General features: G+C 40.1%; 1 protein-coding gene across 1 annotated transcript in view; it reads right to left on the reverse strand.

Moving 5' to 3' along the window:
* Positions 1-15822, reverse strand: part of LOC308070075 (uncharacterized protein) — a 160336-nt gene that overhangs the window by 41909 nt on the left and 102605 nt on the right. The window contains exons 4-5 of the mRNA XM_080403452.1: positions 15576-15698; positions 2989-14553 (exon numbers count right to left, since the gene is read on the reverse strand). Coding sequence (XP_080259578.1) covers positions 14509-14553; positions 15576-15698 — 168 coding nt within the window. The 3' untranslated portion in view covers positions 2989-14508. The remainder of the gene's footprint in view (positions 1-2988; positions 14554-15575; positions 15699-15822) is intronic.

Raw genomic sequence — 15822 nt, forward strand, 5'->3', positions numbered from 1 at the left:
TCAATGCTCTTGGACATAGCTAATATGCTAAAAATTAATGTATTAATTCTAATTTACTCCTGTGCTTCTCTTGCACCAGGCAGATAGTCATGGGGCAGAGCCAGTGGTCAAAATGAGCCAATACGAAGCATTCTCGAAAGGCATGTTATAGTAAACGGGGGTGCGTTTTATAAAAAACTGGTTTAGTCATATTAGCGGATGCCATAGCTTGAATAACTGCCTTTTCAACATTTTCCTTTTTTTATTCTTTTATTTATTTCAATATGCCCTCAATACTTTTAACTACACACAATAATTTGATCTGAACACTGCAAATTATTTACTTACTGGAGAAATCTTTTCCCCTTTAAAAGCATGAACTGAAAGCCTTTGATGGCTGAGTCTGAAAAAATGGAAACATTGCACCTCATCACAGCCACTGGTAAAAGCTGTGTTTGGTAATGAAGTAACTAATTGCCTCAGATAAAATGGAAGAAAAAATCTAATTCTTTTAATTTCAACCATCATTATTTTTTAGAAACATTTATTCATAAATAATAATAATAATTTTAAAACGTTTTTTTAAAAAACAACCCTCCCTGAATTGCACACTTAGGAATTACTCTACATTAGCTCAGACTTCACAGCAGACAGACTAAATTGTCCAGGGATTAAACATCAGTTTAACTACAAATTTTGTACAATGACAATCAACTGCTTGGCCAGAGGTACAAGTGAGGCTTTGCTCTATGCAATAAATTTTGTGTTCTCCTTTTCTACTGGGGCTCTGCCAGAAAGAAAGAAAGGAAGAAGGGGGAAGGGGGGGGGGGGGGGGGGGGGGGCGGGGGGAGGGGAATAGAAAGAAAGAAAAACATAGAAAGGAAGAAAAGTTGTATTGAGATTGCCCATATTTCAGCAGTCCCTGCTGTTACAAACTAACCAAACTGGAAAAACCCTGGTTCCAGTTTAAAAAGGAATTATGTACGAAGGCAAGAAACTAGCAACAGCTCTTCTGTGCTCAGCTCAATAATACATATAAAAAAATATTGGTATGTACATGGAGATTAAATAATTTATCCACCCCCTTCCTGCTGTTATTTCAGTTATACTGCACAGGTTTCTATCAAGGCATACATTTTCCATTCTTGTGAAAACATGTTTTAATTCTGCTTATTTTATTTGAATTCTAATCCAATTCCTATGAGCATTGGTATATGCAAACCTTAAATAAAAACAATGGTAAGTACATTTTGAAAGTTTATGTAAAGCTGATCATGCAGAAAGCCTAGATTTTTCATCCTTCCAATGGATGGAAAGAAAAATAACCACCAAATGGCATGCCAGGTCCACAAGACAGCAAACAATTCTCACAGCACATATAACAAGCTATCTACAAAATTGGCCTAGTGACTAAGGCACATATAATTGAGAAAATTCACAAGCTATTTCCAGACAATTTGTGAACAAAAGAACCAAAAATAGCTAACTAAGGAATTTGCATTAAATGATTCACCCATCTCTTACATCTGATTTTCTCAGCTGGATTCTTCTGTCTCTTAAACACGACACCTTAGTCTGTGGCTCGTTCAAGTGATTTCAATATAATATTTTCATATGTAAATATCAGGCAATTTTCACAGAAAAAAAAATATTTTCCCACACATCTTGACATTTTTTCTACCCTGTGGTGTGGATTTCAAAATGGCAATACCACAGCAGTGTCAGAAAGCAAAGATAAATCAGTCTTCACCGCTATTAAATTCTGTCTCACCGATGTATGTCAGTTGTTATCCTGTAGCTGTCTCTCTTAAAAAATGCATTTTATTATCAATGCATGGTAATATATAACAGATTCAATTTTAAGCTTAACAAAATCACAGCACTTTGACCCGTGGTATGTTAATATTAATATTTCTGGAATAGTTTTTTTTTTTCCCCTTCAAAGACAAATATTATTCCATAAAGATGCTTCTTGGGGTATTTTCATTATCTTGTACAACAAATTAGTTAAATCTTGATCCAGAAAATGTTCAAATCCAATACAAAAAGAGACTGTCACTAAAATCTGAGTTGCTTCTTATCATGGGTTCATTATCTTGTGCACTGCAATGAGGTCTCTTGTGACCTACTCATGTAAACATACCCTGACCAAAATTCCCACAAACTTCAGCAGGGTTGTTCTCACATTCTTTATTTTACAACCATTATTCTTCCTCATTTAACAACATCTGTACCTCCAACCAGACATACAATTATCTAGAAAAAAAGGATATACTATGCTTAGAAAATGAATAGTGGCACACAAAATGGGGGTCCTGCGTTTGCCAGCTGAAGCCCAGCAGACAAATGGAGGAAGAACCAAGGTATGGACGTGGTTGCTGGGGTGTCCCATGGCTCGCGCCCTGGGAGGCAGAAGCAGCCCCCGGCTGTGTCCCGAGCTCAGTATTCAGGACAGCACCACCAGCATGGCACAAAAGACACGGTTAGCACACCGAGGACCTGCTCTGCTGTGGCAGCGAGAGCAAAACATGAGTTGGAGGTGGCAGAAAAACATCAGGGCGTGAATTTTCTTGACATGGGACTTAGACCTGAGTACAGGTTATGCTGGACAGACGTTAAATGACAAGAACATCTGTTGATAGGTAAAGAAGTCCTCTCATCAAAGTGAAAGGAGGTGAATTTTGAAAGTACAAATCAATCATCTTGTGTTTTGACTGTTTCATCTTTTTTTAAAAAGCAGGCAATGGATGACTTGTTTGAAGCAGACAATGGTACTGTAATTTCTTAATCTATATCTATAATGGCATCATGAATATGCATCTTTGGAGATTAAAGAAAACCCTTTCTCAGACTCTGACATTAAAAAACCACTCTGAATTTGATTATTTAAATCATACTAAATTATCAATGCAATTATCACACAGACAAAACAAGTAGATTATTATTCTGTGCAATTCTCATTGAAATGAAAAGAGGGAGAAACAAAAGGAAAGGGAAAACCATCCCAACCTTCAAAAATGTGCTCCCAATCCATCTCCTCTTCTCCTTCAATATTCATCCTTCTCTTACAAGGTGAAAAGTCTTTTGTCCCCCAGCTCTCTGTTCTTTATTTCTTTCATAAACGTCTCCATCTTTCCTGTATTTATAAACTAAAGAGGTTCACTTAAAGTAACAGAGCAGTGTAATATGCATGAATACTACTTAATGAGATGACTATCCGTGTCCCAGCACCGCCACCTGGTATCAGCATCCACGCCTTGCTGCATGGCAGAGGCCAGCCACCGATGGCTGTGGTATTGCCGCAGAAACCACACTTCAAATCTACTCATCCAGGAACTGCAGCTGCATGGTGGGATTTCCAACGTGCTGGGAAAATGCACATGATGGGGTCATCGTTTTCCTCACCCTCATCAGCTCATGGTAACCACCATCGTGTTGTGGAGCAAAGGCAGAGTGAAGGACACAGTGCTCATGTGCAAGGGAGTGTTAGGAAGTTGAGCATTTTTCATCTCTAGGAGGGAAACCTAATATCTGCCTGTGGGAATGCTGGTGGGATTAATTTTTCACCTTTAAAGTTTTGTGTGCATAGAAACTGCCTCTCTTCAGGGACACGTGTTTTGCCATACTGCCGCCTCCAACATTCCCACCGCTCGTGGTGAAGCTGGTAACACAAATGAGATGCTGAGCAAGATATTCTCCCAGAAGACACTAGTTTTCAACCTTAAAACCTACAGCTCCTATTCCTTCACACAAAAATTAACGCAAATCTAATGAAGTTTCAGCACTGTTGCATCTGTGCTCCTTTCTCAGCAGTGAAAGCAGGAGAAAGAGAGAAAAGTGGAGCTGTGGGCTTTGAAATGCAAAAGCAGCTTTCTCATTGCAGGTAAATTATCTTATATTGTACCACCAGAAGCGGGAAGCATTTTTCTGTTCTGTCAGGGACTATATAGACATTGACCATTTTTAATGCTTCTGAAGATCCTAATCTAAACTAATCTAGTGTAAAGGAATGTTAAAGGATGCTCTTCAAAACGTTATATGTAAAGTGTGAGATAAAACCTGTCAGGTTAAACTCTGAGTTAGCATTAACTGTGATGCAGGATGCAGTTTGTTGTCATTGTTCATCTCCCACTTCACTTTACGTCGTTTGCACACACCATGTGAAAGCTCGAAAGGACACATTTTAATTTGAGTTTTATGATGTGTGAGGTTAAAGCCTCATAATGTTAAAAATAGGGTGTCATAAATAAGGGCAGCTGTCTGGTGTATATGAAAAAGCCCACAGCAGTTTGTGCAATCCTCTTGGGACAGCTGGAGGTGAACAAACACAACATAATGTTTGTCAGGCTCTCCCATTGCATTTCCAAAGCAATCTCTGTTATTAAGTTTCAGCCCTCAACCCAGACATACGCTGGTGACCAGAAACCAGCTTAGCTCTGGAGACTGTGCGGACCTAGAAACAGGAGTGGTGGAAATATTTTGACCATGGCACTTTGTCTGAAATTGTCATGGCTGTTTTGGCCCCAAAAGCTGTTTTCTATAACCTTTGGCACTACATTCAACCAAACACAACCCTAGCCTATGGGTCAGAATGTAAAAGGAAATTGCTAGCTTGTGTTGGCTGGAAATTCTCCATTACTGATCCACTGGATGAATGGGAACGGAGTTGCTCGGTTCATCCATTTCGCACAGGCAGTTGTGAGTTTATTATAAAATACTTTCTTTGATAGATTTGTGAGGTTCCAAAAAAAACCCCCATATTCATCCTAAAGAGTATGTCTTCCTTTTGTAAAATTTAGCACTTACAATGACAATAAACTAGGAAATACTTAACGACATACGTAAGGGTAAGGTATAGTGCAAGTTACTTTTCCCATGGAACAAATTGAAAATCAGTTTATTGTACTGCTCTGATCTCAGTGGGAGACAATTTCAACCTCTGGCTTTGCAGGTTTGGCATGAGTGTGCTCTTGCCCTTGCTCCAGGAACAGAGGAACGGTTTCTGCAGCAGCCTGTGCTCCTGTGCCAGGCTGTCCTGCGGCACAACGCAATGCTGTAGCACTTCATGTGAGGGCTATGTCCTGTCATATGCTAAGTCTGTTATAATATAGCTCTAGAAAGGGATGAGAAGCTGAAACCTCCCAAAAATAAACAAACCTGAGCTAGCAGATCATCAGGATGTCTAACCTATGGGTTAATGCAAGTTTCATCAGGAAGCAAGCAATCCCTGGGGCGCAGGGACAGGGCGAGGTGCCTGACTGGGTTAAGAGGTGCACAGGGCAAGGATGAGTGTCTGGCCAAAATGGGTAATTTTCATCTCAAAGGAAGAAATGAATTTTAAATCATATAATTTCTTCCTCTCGTGCCTATGTCATGTTCATACCTAAGTGCTATTGCCCCTTAAACACTATTTGCAGGTACAGAATGTTTAGTGATAGACAGGGAGAGTAACGCAGGGACTGATCTCCTTGGATCCTCTAGTCCACCCGGGACCCCAAAGCAGGACTCAACACTGTCTGTGTCATTGCTGGCAGAGGGGTGCCCGGTCCCTTGTTAAAATCCCATCAAGAGCAGTTCCACAGCAGCCTCAGCCCTGCCCAGCACCCCTTCCTGGCGCTCACCTGCGCTTCCCTTATAGAAGCTTTTCTCCCAGACATCCAACCAGTTTAGTGAGCTATACCCAGTCCATATCCATTTTAACTATTGTGTGCGAAACAGTTTTCATTGTTGAAACGTTAATGAAATCTTTGTGTACGCTCATGGAACATAAAGAGAGTATAAAACTCTATTTACCACGTACCCTATAACAATTCTCACTCTCATGAGCGAATTTCATGTTTCTGCCAAGCAAAAGGTGTTTCATAATATTTACTGAGAATGAGGGAAAGAAAGTTGTTCTGTGCAGCACCCTGATAGCAGCATTTTAACACACAGAGATGTTTGACAGCCTTGTCTCTTTCTGTGAGGTGCTGGGGATGTTGCACTAATAGCATGGAGGTTTTCGCAGTCATCTTCCTGATTTCCAGTGCTTTGATAGAAAATTGATAAGGTTGTAGAGGCCAAAACCCGCTGCCACTGTCACCATGACACAGGCTGCAGTCAGAGAAATCTCATCACACCACTTCATTGTTGTGCCTTATTGTTTGGTGGGGAAGTCGTGGGGGGAGGAAAAACCGCACCAGCAGACTGAGCAGTGCTCCTCGAGCAAGGCTTTTGTGCTCTGGATTTACTGGTGGCACCAGGAACATGCTGCTGGATCACAGGCAGGACAGACCTGAGCAAGGGCTGGTCCTCCAGCAGCAGACCGGTTGGGAGCTCAGTGGGACAGCTCAGCAACCTGCAGCATGCCTGGGGAGGGCTTGTGAAGGCACATGGGAGCCTACAGGAATTTTGTCTGTTTGCAACACGTATGCAATGTAAGCACTGTACAAACCCAGGTGGGAACAATAGTGATGCTGGGACTTGTGGCCATACTGTGGACAGACCAGCCTGTGGAGCTGGCTTAATGCTTGGTAAGAGAAGCAAAGGATGATGTTGGCCCAAAGTATCCTCGGGACTGAAATTCTTCTGTGATGCTCAGCTCTCCCTTGTACTGCCAGCCACAGGGATCACTTCGAAACACAGGGGAATGCCCTAAATAAGGTCTGTGTTTCCTAAATATTTCATAGTTAATTACATGTATTAAACCTGTATCTTTGTATATATACCTTGATATTGTGACTAATGCTCAGGACACATGCTATCCGATGCTGTATCTAATAGACACAGAACTGCGTACAAATTAGTCGGAACAAACCTTTCTGAATTCTTTCAAAACTGTTCTCCCAGTCTCAGTAACTGAATATCTCATGTATGGGAATGAAGGACTGCCAGCCTGGCAGTTAAACTGGCTTCATTACAATGCAAAGGTCATGAGCTCAAACTCTCTTAAGCTGATATTGCTACTAAAATTTCTATTAACTTTTCTTTACATCAAAGCAATTGTAGCTGAAGTTATTCTCATCATTTGCCTAAAGCAAAAACACAAGCTGCCAAACAGCTGCAGTAGCTTTTCTTTTTTTTTCTTTTCTTTTTTTTTTCTTTTCTTTTCTTTTTTTTTTTAATATGGAAACAATAGTTAAAAAAAAAAAGGAACAGAAAAAACCTCCAAATTCCACTACGGCAAGCTTATTAACAAGTTCATTAACAAATTCATTTCACTGATTAAACTCAATAATATGCATTCAATAGAAACAGACATAATAGTAAAACCTAATTGTTGCAAGCACATCACTTTATACAAGGCAGTTTATACACGATAGTGTTGATGCATGGGCCAGATTCATGAATGCTGCTGGGCCATACTTCTCGCTGGGGCAATTCTGGAGGCTTTGGGCCAAGGACATCATCTCATTCCTTGGATGATCCAGTCCATTTCCTCCATTACTAGCACAAGTACTGTACTGGGACAGTGGATTTAGCATTTACATCTCAGTGTCAGGAAAGAGTAGGCATAATTTTATATCCCTAGACAGTCCCACACAAAGCACATTGGAGTCCAGCACAGCTCTGGAGTACATGCCTGGAGACATATGTACTCCATCTGTTCATTTTTCCTATGGTTGCATATGAACAAGTGGGACTCAAGTGCTTCGTTTCTTACATGTTGGATTACATTATTTTTTTATTTCAAATGAAGAAGACAATAACCAACAGCATTGTCCAAAATAAAAAACCCACCATAAACCCAACAGGTTTTTCTAAGGACTGCTGCTGCTTCCTCCTGTGCACCAATGACTCAAATAGCTTTTCATATGTAACCACTGTTCATCTTCCTGGCATTTTCCCATTATTATTTTTTTTTTTCTGAAGGCCACTCATATCAGGGAAATAAACTCAGGCTGAACTAGGTATAACTGTGGTGATCTGTGTAAAAATACTAATAATCATTGGCCTTGCTTACCTCCTCTTCCGTGTCCCCTACATATTAGAGTCAATCCTCAGTGCAAGGATTTATCAAGGGTCCTGGAGAAGCTGGAAAGAGTGAACATGGTAAGGTATTAGTCCAGCTTTGTTCTTACATGCTGGGTATCTCCAAAACCAGCATCACTGCAAAATGCTCCATCTCCCACTCTGGCAGGTTCCTCCAGCCCAGATCCTCTGCAAGTGGCAGAGCAGCTTCTGTGCCAGCTGTCAACAGCATTTATGCTGTGCAAACAGCAGGCCTAAAGGTTTTATCCCACTTACTGTGCTGATGGCAGATGAGGAGTTTAAATCACCAGCTACGTATGGTATTAGGTAAACGTCCTTCCAGGTACTCACAGCCCACCAGTAAAAGGATGCTGGTCTGCATTAGGATCTGCATGTGGTTCTGTAGCCTATAGCTTGTTTCTAAAACTCTTCATTTCAGCTGCCTTTGGTTTCTAATTGGCTATTTCTGCCTCTTTCCATGATTAGATGGCTGAGTTAAGTAACTTACTGTGAGAGCAAAGGAATAATAAATGTCTGTGTTTCAAGTGTACTTTAGTGGTTTAAGCCATGTTAAAAATGAAAACACTTCAGGTCATCAACCTGAGAATTTAGTCATGTCCACTTAAAGTGCTTTAATGGTCTGTTAATGTAATGCTGGCAAGTGCATCTACAACATTATATTTAATAAAATAAAATTAATTCCCAGTGCATTAAGGTATAGTATTTTTTTCAAGTTTACCTTAAAAAGATCATATATTTATAATAATTGTCACTCCACATACAGACAAGACATTATTTTCAGAGCTTCCCATATAAAACACTTCCCAGAGGTTTTAGCTGGTTCCCAATACGTCCCTGAGCTGAGCAGTTGCAGCATGCAGGTATAATTCTTTGTGTCTAACAGAGAACGGGGAAACTGAGGCAGCAGTCAATTAAATTGTTTGGCAATAGGTGTAACCAAGATCAGCATCAGACAGCAGTTCAGAGTGGAAATGCCAGTCTTTGACCTTCTCAAGGTGCCAAAGCCAGCTCAGGCACAGGACCCTCCCCCAGCTCGTGCAAAGGCAGTGCCCCCCCAAACCCCAACCCCCAGGGGTTTCCCCAGCAGCTCTCCCCTGAGTTCTTCCTAAAAGGCAGCTGGACAGATAGACACGTGCCTGTATTTACAGTCCCTTTTGTAAATATGACATAAAGTACAGAAAGCTGATATTAAATCAGATGTGAGTGCCAGTATTTTCTGCACATAATTTCTGTAGTACTGACAAGTTTTCCAGAAGATGCCTTGCAGTGAACTTATTATCGCCATTATTACGAGTGTGCTCTGCTTCATTCAGGGAACATCTTCAAACATATTTGAGGTTGAGCTCTTTAGCAATTTCAGCCCTAACAGTCTTTACCAGTGAACCGTGCACTGTAAATAAGGTGGAAAAAAACTCCCATTTCTCAAAATGATAATGTCTGGACTTTTCCCTGGCTGAAATTCTAACAGTAATAAGCATATTTGCATTATATCAGCAGCCTTGCACAACAGCTATCTGCTCAGTAAAGTTCTAATATTTACAGTGCATGCGGTACTGTCTGTTGTTAAACTCATGAACGAACTCAATGACAAAAAAACCTGGGAAATGTATGAACTGGAATAAAAATAGGATGGAAATAGTGCGTACTATGTTATCACAGGCATCAGAATCAAAATACAAGCAGTAACACAATTTCTGTTGAAATAAATGTCCCCTGACTCCCACCAAACTTCTTCCCAACACACTCTATATTACTCACATGATTCATAACTTTTTCCTCAGGTTTTCTCCTCTTTGTGGGGAAGGTGACCACAGCACAGCAGCTCATATGACTTGCCTTGCACAGAGATCTCCCGGCACTGGCTGCTCTTTGCCTGATGACTGTCCTGGAGATACAGCTGGTTTAGGGTCTCACCTTGCAAGAAATGGGTGGTCACAAATGTCACAGAGGAGGTGTCTGTGTCTGACACCAGCGCTCCAGCAAGAAACCATGACCTTGGGGAAAAAATTGCAAGACAAATCTTTGTGGTTTTTCATTTAACCTGACTTGCTTTTCCTCCCTCGGCCTCCTCCCGATCTGTGTTTGGGATGAGGGTTAGGGCTGGGAAAGCGATACATTTGCCATACGTTGGCCAGCTCATTTCTCCTTTGACCTGGGTACAGCAGTTAATGCATCGTTTTACCGATATATAAGGTTTATTTTTACAAAGACAGCTCAGAGCAGGTGACTCCAGACACCAAAAAAGTATTTCCTTTTCTGTTTCTCTTTAAAGGATTATTTCTTCCCCCCATGCATATGATTTTTGTTAGAGAATGAAATATCTTATTGAATTAAATCAAGAAAAATTGTATTTTTAATTTAGAAGTTTTGTTTTCCACTCTCTCTAGAAAATGTCTACTCTTCAAATCTTTAAATGTTTCCTTAGGTAATACTAGTGTACATAACACTATACCATAACAGTTCCCAATGAGAAGATGCATTTATATTGACAGATATTTCAGTTCACTGAGCAGAATATTACAGTCTATAGAGCTTTGATAGAAGGAGCGATAAAGCTATAGAAGAAACATATTAAGTTTCTTGCAAGTAAATGACAAAACTGTAGAAAATTAACACTGCTGGTGTTAGACTGTCAAATTTCTAATTTTCCTTTCTGCTCATATTCATTCATCAAAAAACACATAACATTTGTGAGAATACTGCAGTGTTAGTCATTTTGAACTGAGAATGGTCATCTTAATACCTAGAAAGCTTATGGTCTGTTTTGTACATCTGAGAAATAGAAAATTACTTAAATGTAATTTATTTTCTGTTTTCTAGAGTATAGATTATATGATCTATAAATGCATTTTATTTTTGTCTCTAATTTCAATCTATACCTAATTCACTACTTTAGAGATCCACAGAAATCCCAGGAAGACAGGCAGGAACAATTCCATAATTTTAAGGGAAGATGGGAAGAAAAAGAAAGAGAAGAAAATGCTAACATCATCTCCTGTTATAGTGTATTGCTTGTAAGAATACTCTGCAGGTGACAAATTATGAGGTAAATTGATACAGCCACAATGGTGTTGTCTGGGTACTCGGGAGATGTGCTCCTTGCTGCGCCCCAGGCCCCCCTGGTAAACCTCCCTGGCCAAACCTCTCGAAGCAAATGGACTCTCCTTGAGTTTTTCTTAATGTAAGGTAGAAGACAACAACACCTCTTTACCTCCCAGAAATGGCTGAAATGGGGATCTTCTCAAGGGCCCATGACTTCCCCAGGATGGTAATAATCAACACTCACAATGCCCGAAATGGGGAGGGGTTGCAGGGGAGACCAGGGCCAAAGCTCAGGCATGAGCTCCAGGTGCAGCCTCGCTGGGTGATGCCAGCAAGAAGTGTCTGAAAGCAGGTGGAAAAGGAAAGGTATTAATGACTGAAAACTGGGAGATTGGAATGGGTCAGAACAAGAGGGGGTTTATGAGGACTTCTGAAATGAAACAAAAAATGAGCTGGTGATCTCCTAAATGCTAAGGTTCGTACCTTGAAAAGAAAGCATGCCCTGCTTCGGTAGGGAGACTACATCAGAGCCTTCTGACAAACATCTCTCTGGTCCTAGAGCAAACTTATATACTTTTTTTTTTTTTTAAAAAAAAAGAAGTTTCTTTTCTTTTCCAGCTACCTAAGACTGGGAATCAGCTGCAACAAAAGTCACAGGGGAGCTTCTGCATTCAGGTTTATTTCTGCAGTTTGGGGAGGAATCAGCTTTCAGAAGCCTTGGAGGATCCAGGCTCAACACAGGAGGTTTTTAGTGTCTATGTGTGACAGAAGACGCAGTTGTGCTAAGGTATAACTGCTTTGGGAAGTGTAACATTGCAAAATAAAACCTTCTCCTAGAAAACTAAAATAGAGCTTGTCCATGGGCAACACTCACTTCTTCAGGTTGGATTTTTGATTTTTCATTTGTTGTTCAGGTTAAATAGATGGCCATTACCCTGTAGGGCTGGTAAACTGAAAGGAAATTCTTTCCATCTTGTTTCACATCAGCATTTGACTCGACATCCCAACCACGCCATGCCAAAGCAACGTTGTGTGCAGTGTCAAGCAGGCAGCTTGACAACGCTGACTAAGGGTCAGAGCACGATGTCGCAGAAGCTGTACCGTTCAAATGCATTTATATGAGACCACAGAGTGATGCTAGGAAAAGGAATTTCAGGAATGCTTTAGCAACAGAAAATACAGCCAAATTAAGGAAAACATTATCAAACTACCTTGGCTTGATATGATACTTACCGAGCATGTGATTGCTGACTAAAAAAACTAATGAAATCATATGCTAGAAGATGAACTACAAAAAATAATAATACCATCTCCCCTGCTAAAGAGAAAACCACAAGAGCTGGCTGTGTACAATAATCCTAAATTACATCATTTGTGTATACATTTATGTTTTGAAAAATGTCTAAGACTTTAACACTTAGTAGAAAATAACAAAGATGCTTTTAACTCTAAGAATTGTTTTCAGTGACACAATGGCTTGTGGCTATTTGATCACATTACAGAGCCCTAGTACTGCTATTTACACAAGACTGACTTGCAATTTGTGTGAGATCAAGCCTTTTAGCTATATCCCTGTGTAAGACAAGTCAGAAACCGAGTTGGATTTTTATCAATTTCTGCCTAGTTGATGAGTGTCTGTTACAGCCAGAAAAGCAGAGAGCAAACCCTAGACAATATGATTTAATCTGCTTTGGGTTATGTCTTGTTCATAACGTGGAAGGGCTAACCTGTGGATTCAGTAAAGAACCATACACTTGACGTTAGATTCTTCTAAACGTGGAGTGGGCTGATAGATCTCTGCGCAGCGCCGCTGCCGTTAGCTGCCCCTCCATCACCTGACCCACACCTGGATGACCAGAAGTGGCTATGTGGGTGTGCGTATGGGACTAACGCACAGTAAGGACAGCTCATTTACAGCGGTTAAAAAATTACAGAAAAGGTCAGAAGTCCTGGTAGTGAAATTTTAGATAACAGTCTAATAATAGGAACTGAATTCTCAGCTGAAAAGCAATGCTACTATATGGAAATTGGAAACTCTGACCTTTAAAGAATGTGTATTTTGCAATGCCAAAATAAAGCCATGTGGGAAGGCCCAGCATCCAATTTTAGCCTGATTAAATATTTTGCCAATGCACAGTTTATTGTGAGATGCTGGCACAAACTCAGTCTGTCTGTTTACCTTTTTATTGGTTGAATACAGCATGCATGATACTAGAATGAGTCTTAAGACTGAAAAAAGAAGGAATCATGCAAAAGCTGTGTGTTCAGTGGACTGCTTAATGCTGGAGGCAAACAGCACAGAAAGAAATCCTCAAAGTCAGTAACAAATCAGCACATCACTTTTAATCTATACTTAAATAAGTTAGGGAGAAAAGCCTTCAGTTTCTGTCAAAAAAAAAAAAGAAAAAAGAAAAGAAATCTCTTTTATAAATCAAATCTGTAAGGCTGTCTACATCAAGTTAAAAAAAACTAGGTGATCAATAGGTGCTCAGCAGGACGCAAAAGACAGACCATATTGTAATTGTATAAAAAGGCTTAACTGTACATCTGTCACTCTGCTTTTTAGTAGTGGTAGGTGCCCTAAACCTGTGATGAACTGACAAGTTAATGTACGATTTCTGAGGCTGCAGGACCACTTCCATTTCCTAAACCCTGTGGTACCTTTAAGTGAACCAGGGTCCATTTGTCAGGCCCAGAGGGATACCTTCCTCCCCCCCAGGATGCAGCAGAGGACGGTGGAGAATGCCTAACATCTCTGTTCTGCCCTCTCAGGCTGCCCCATGGCTGAACTGGCAGCACCATGTACCTTGTGAGATGGTGATGTTTGGTTCCCTGGGGGCTTATTTAAGAATAAACATTATTTGATCCAACAATAAATAAATCAGAAAATGGAAGGGCAGTTAATATACGTCACATGTAAGTAATGATGCATTTTATAATACTGTTTCGAAAGGAGTGTGCCTGTGCAAGTGTGTAGCATACTGGTATACAAAACAGCTATCTGGAATGCCTAACTCCTTCTGTTGTCCCAGCAAAGACTTTTCTGATCTAACTGGGTAACCTAAGGTTACAGTTATAATAAGATCTTACCATTTCCACCACCTGCAAAGAAAGTGGGTTTTTTTATGAATTAATGGCAAAATTGACCTTTTCCTTTGTCTACCATTATGTCCAAGGTAGAAATCCTTTGATCTTAATTTTTTTGTAGAATTATGAACATTTATAATCTGAAACACTTTCTCCTGTTTCCAGCTGGCAGGAGAATTTCACCTCTCCTTTCTAAGCCGTGATCTAGATATCAGAAAGGCAGATCAATCAGTAAGTCTGGCCCAGAGGAAGAGGATTGCTAGACTTCGTGTAACTGAGTATGGTGTTTTGTTACTTTTAAAAGTGGAGAGAAAAACAGAGAAGATGAGACAGAAAATGGAAAGAAGGGAATTCATGGGACTCAAACAGGCAACGAAGAGGAAAGAATAAAAGCCCTTTTGCTTACCATGCACTCATATTGTAAGAACACTAGGAGATCGCAGGTGATGCCATCTTGTTTTGTCCAGCATCCTGCTGTATAAAATCAGATTGACTGGGCATAGATAATCTTAAATGAACAAGCTTCATAAAAATTTTCCACAAAAAAAACCCCTATATTCCAGGCTACAAGTGCAAACTCCCCTCCCTGGTTTTCCTTAGTCATTCCTGCCAGAGATCAAGACACACTGCCCATGGGTTTCAGCTTTCCTCCTAAATGCTCTCTCCCAAGAAGAGTGTGACAAGCAGGTTGGATAATACCTATCTGACTAACATAAATCCAAAAGACTGGAAAAAAAGAAGATAAACATGGCCTTCAAGAATTAAGGTGACTTTAGTAGGAATAACACAAATCAACAAGGCAGACCTGCTGGTGTAAGTGGCACAGTTGATAGAATAACCTGGTAGTTGGATAAAAAGTAACAGATTCAGGATAAGTGTTTAAAAAGGTTTCAGTTTAATACTTGTAACATGATAGCATGAAAATTATTACGATAATTATGGTAATTGAAAATAATTATCATTTAAATAACTATAATTATAATTTTTTACATGCTGAACAGCATTATCTCAAAATTTCTCTGCCATTAATACTGTCTAATAATTACATCATTGTTAAGGAAAACCAAAGCACTGTTTGAGCTTTTCTCAAGAACGTGAATGGAGGAGAGGAGGGGAGAAAATGGGAAAAAAGCTGTTTTGAAGTATAAAACTGACATTTTTTGGAATGTGAGTATAAACAAAGTTGTTGCCTAGATGCACTTGTGGCCCAGCATCGTGGTCCTGCTTCTGCTCTGGCCCTGCCCTGCCTGTGGGGGGGTCTTAGCCCTGCCATCCTGCATCAGCAGCCTGGCAACTACATGTTATGGTGTGAGACAGTGGTCTGTAACGTGTGAAGAAGCAACAAAAAGAAAATTTCCTCACTGGTCTACAGAAAATCAATCACAAAGTTAACAAAATCATGAAAAGCATTAAGCTATCTGTGCTACCTGATTCCCCAGAAAAACTACTCCAGGAATCCTCCAGCAACTCTTTAATCATGACAGATGGCAACTTACCCAGTGAGTGATCCCAGCGCAGAGTCTTGAAGCCATTTGGCTGTGACCAGTGTCTATGTTCGACCAGTTAATTTCCTTCTTTTCTTTCTCTCTTCTCCTTCTTTTTTCTTTTTTCTTTTTAAACTACAAATCAATTGTTGGTTATTTATTTGTTATTTCATATTTATACAAGAAAGAAATATTTCTCCCCTAAAGCAAATCAAGGATAGAATAACAATCACAGAAAGGTCAGCTTCTATCCGGTTTG

This window comes from Falco punctatus (assembly GCF_963210335.1).
Source record: "Falco punctatus genome assembly, chromosome: 9".
In the NCBI taxonomy this organism is placed as follows: Eukaryota; Metazoa; Chordata; class Aves; order Falconiformes; family Falconidae; genus Falco; species Falco punctatus.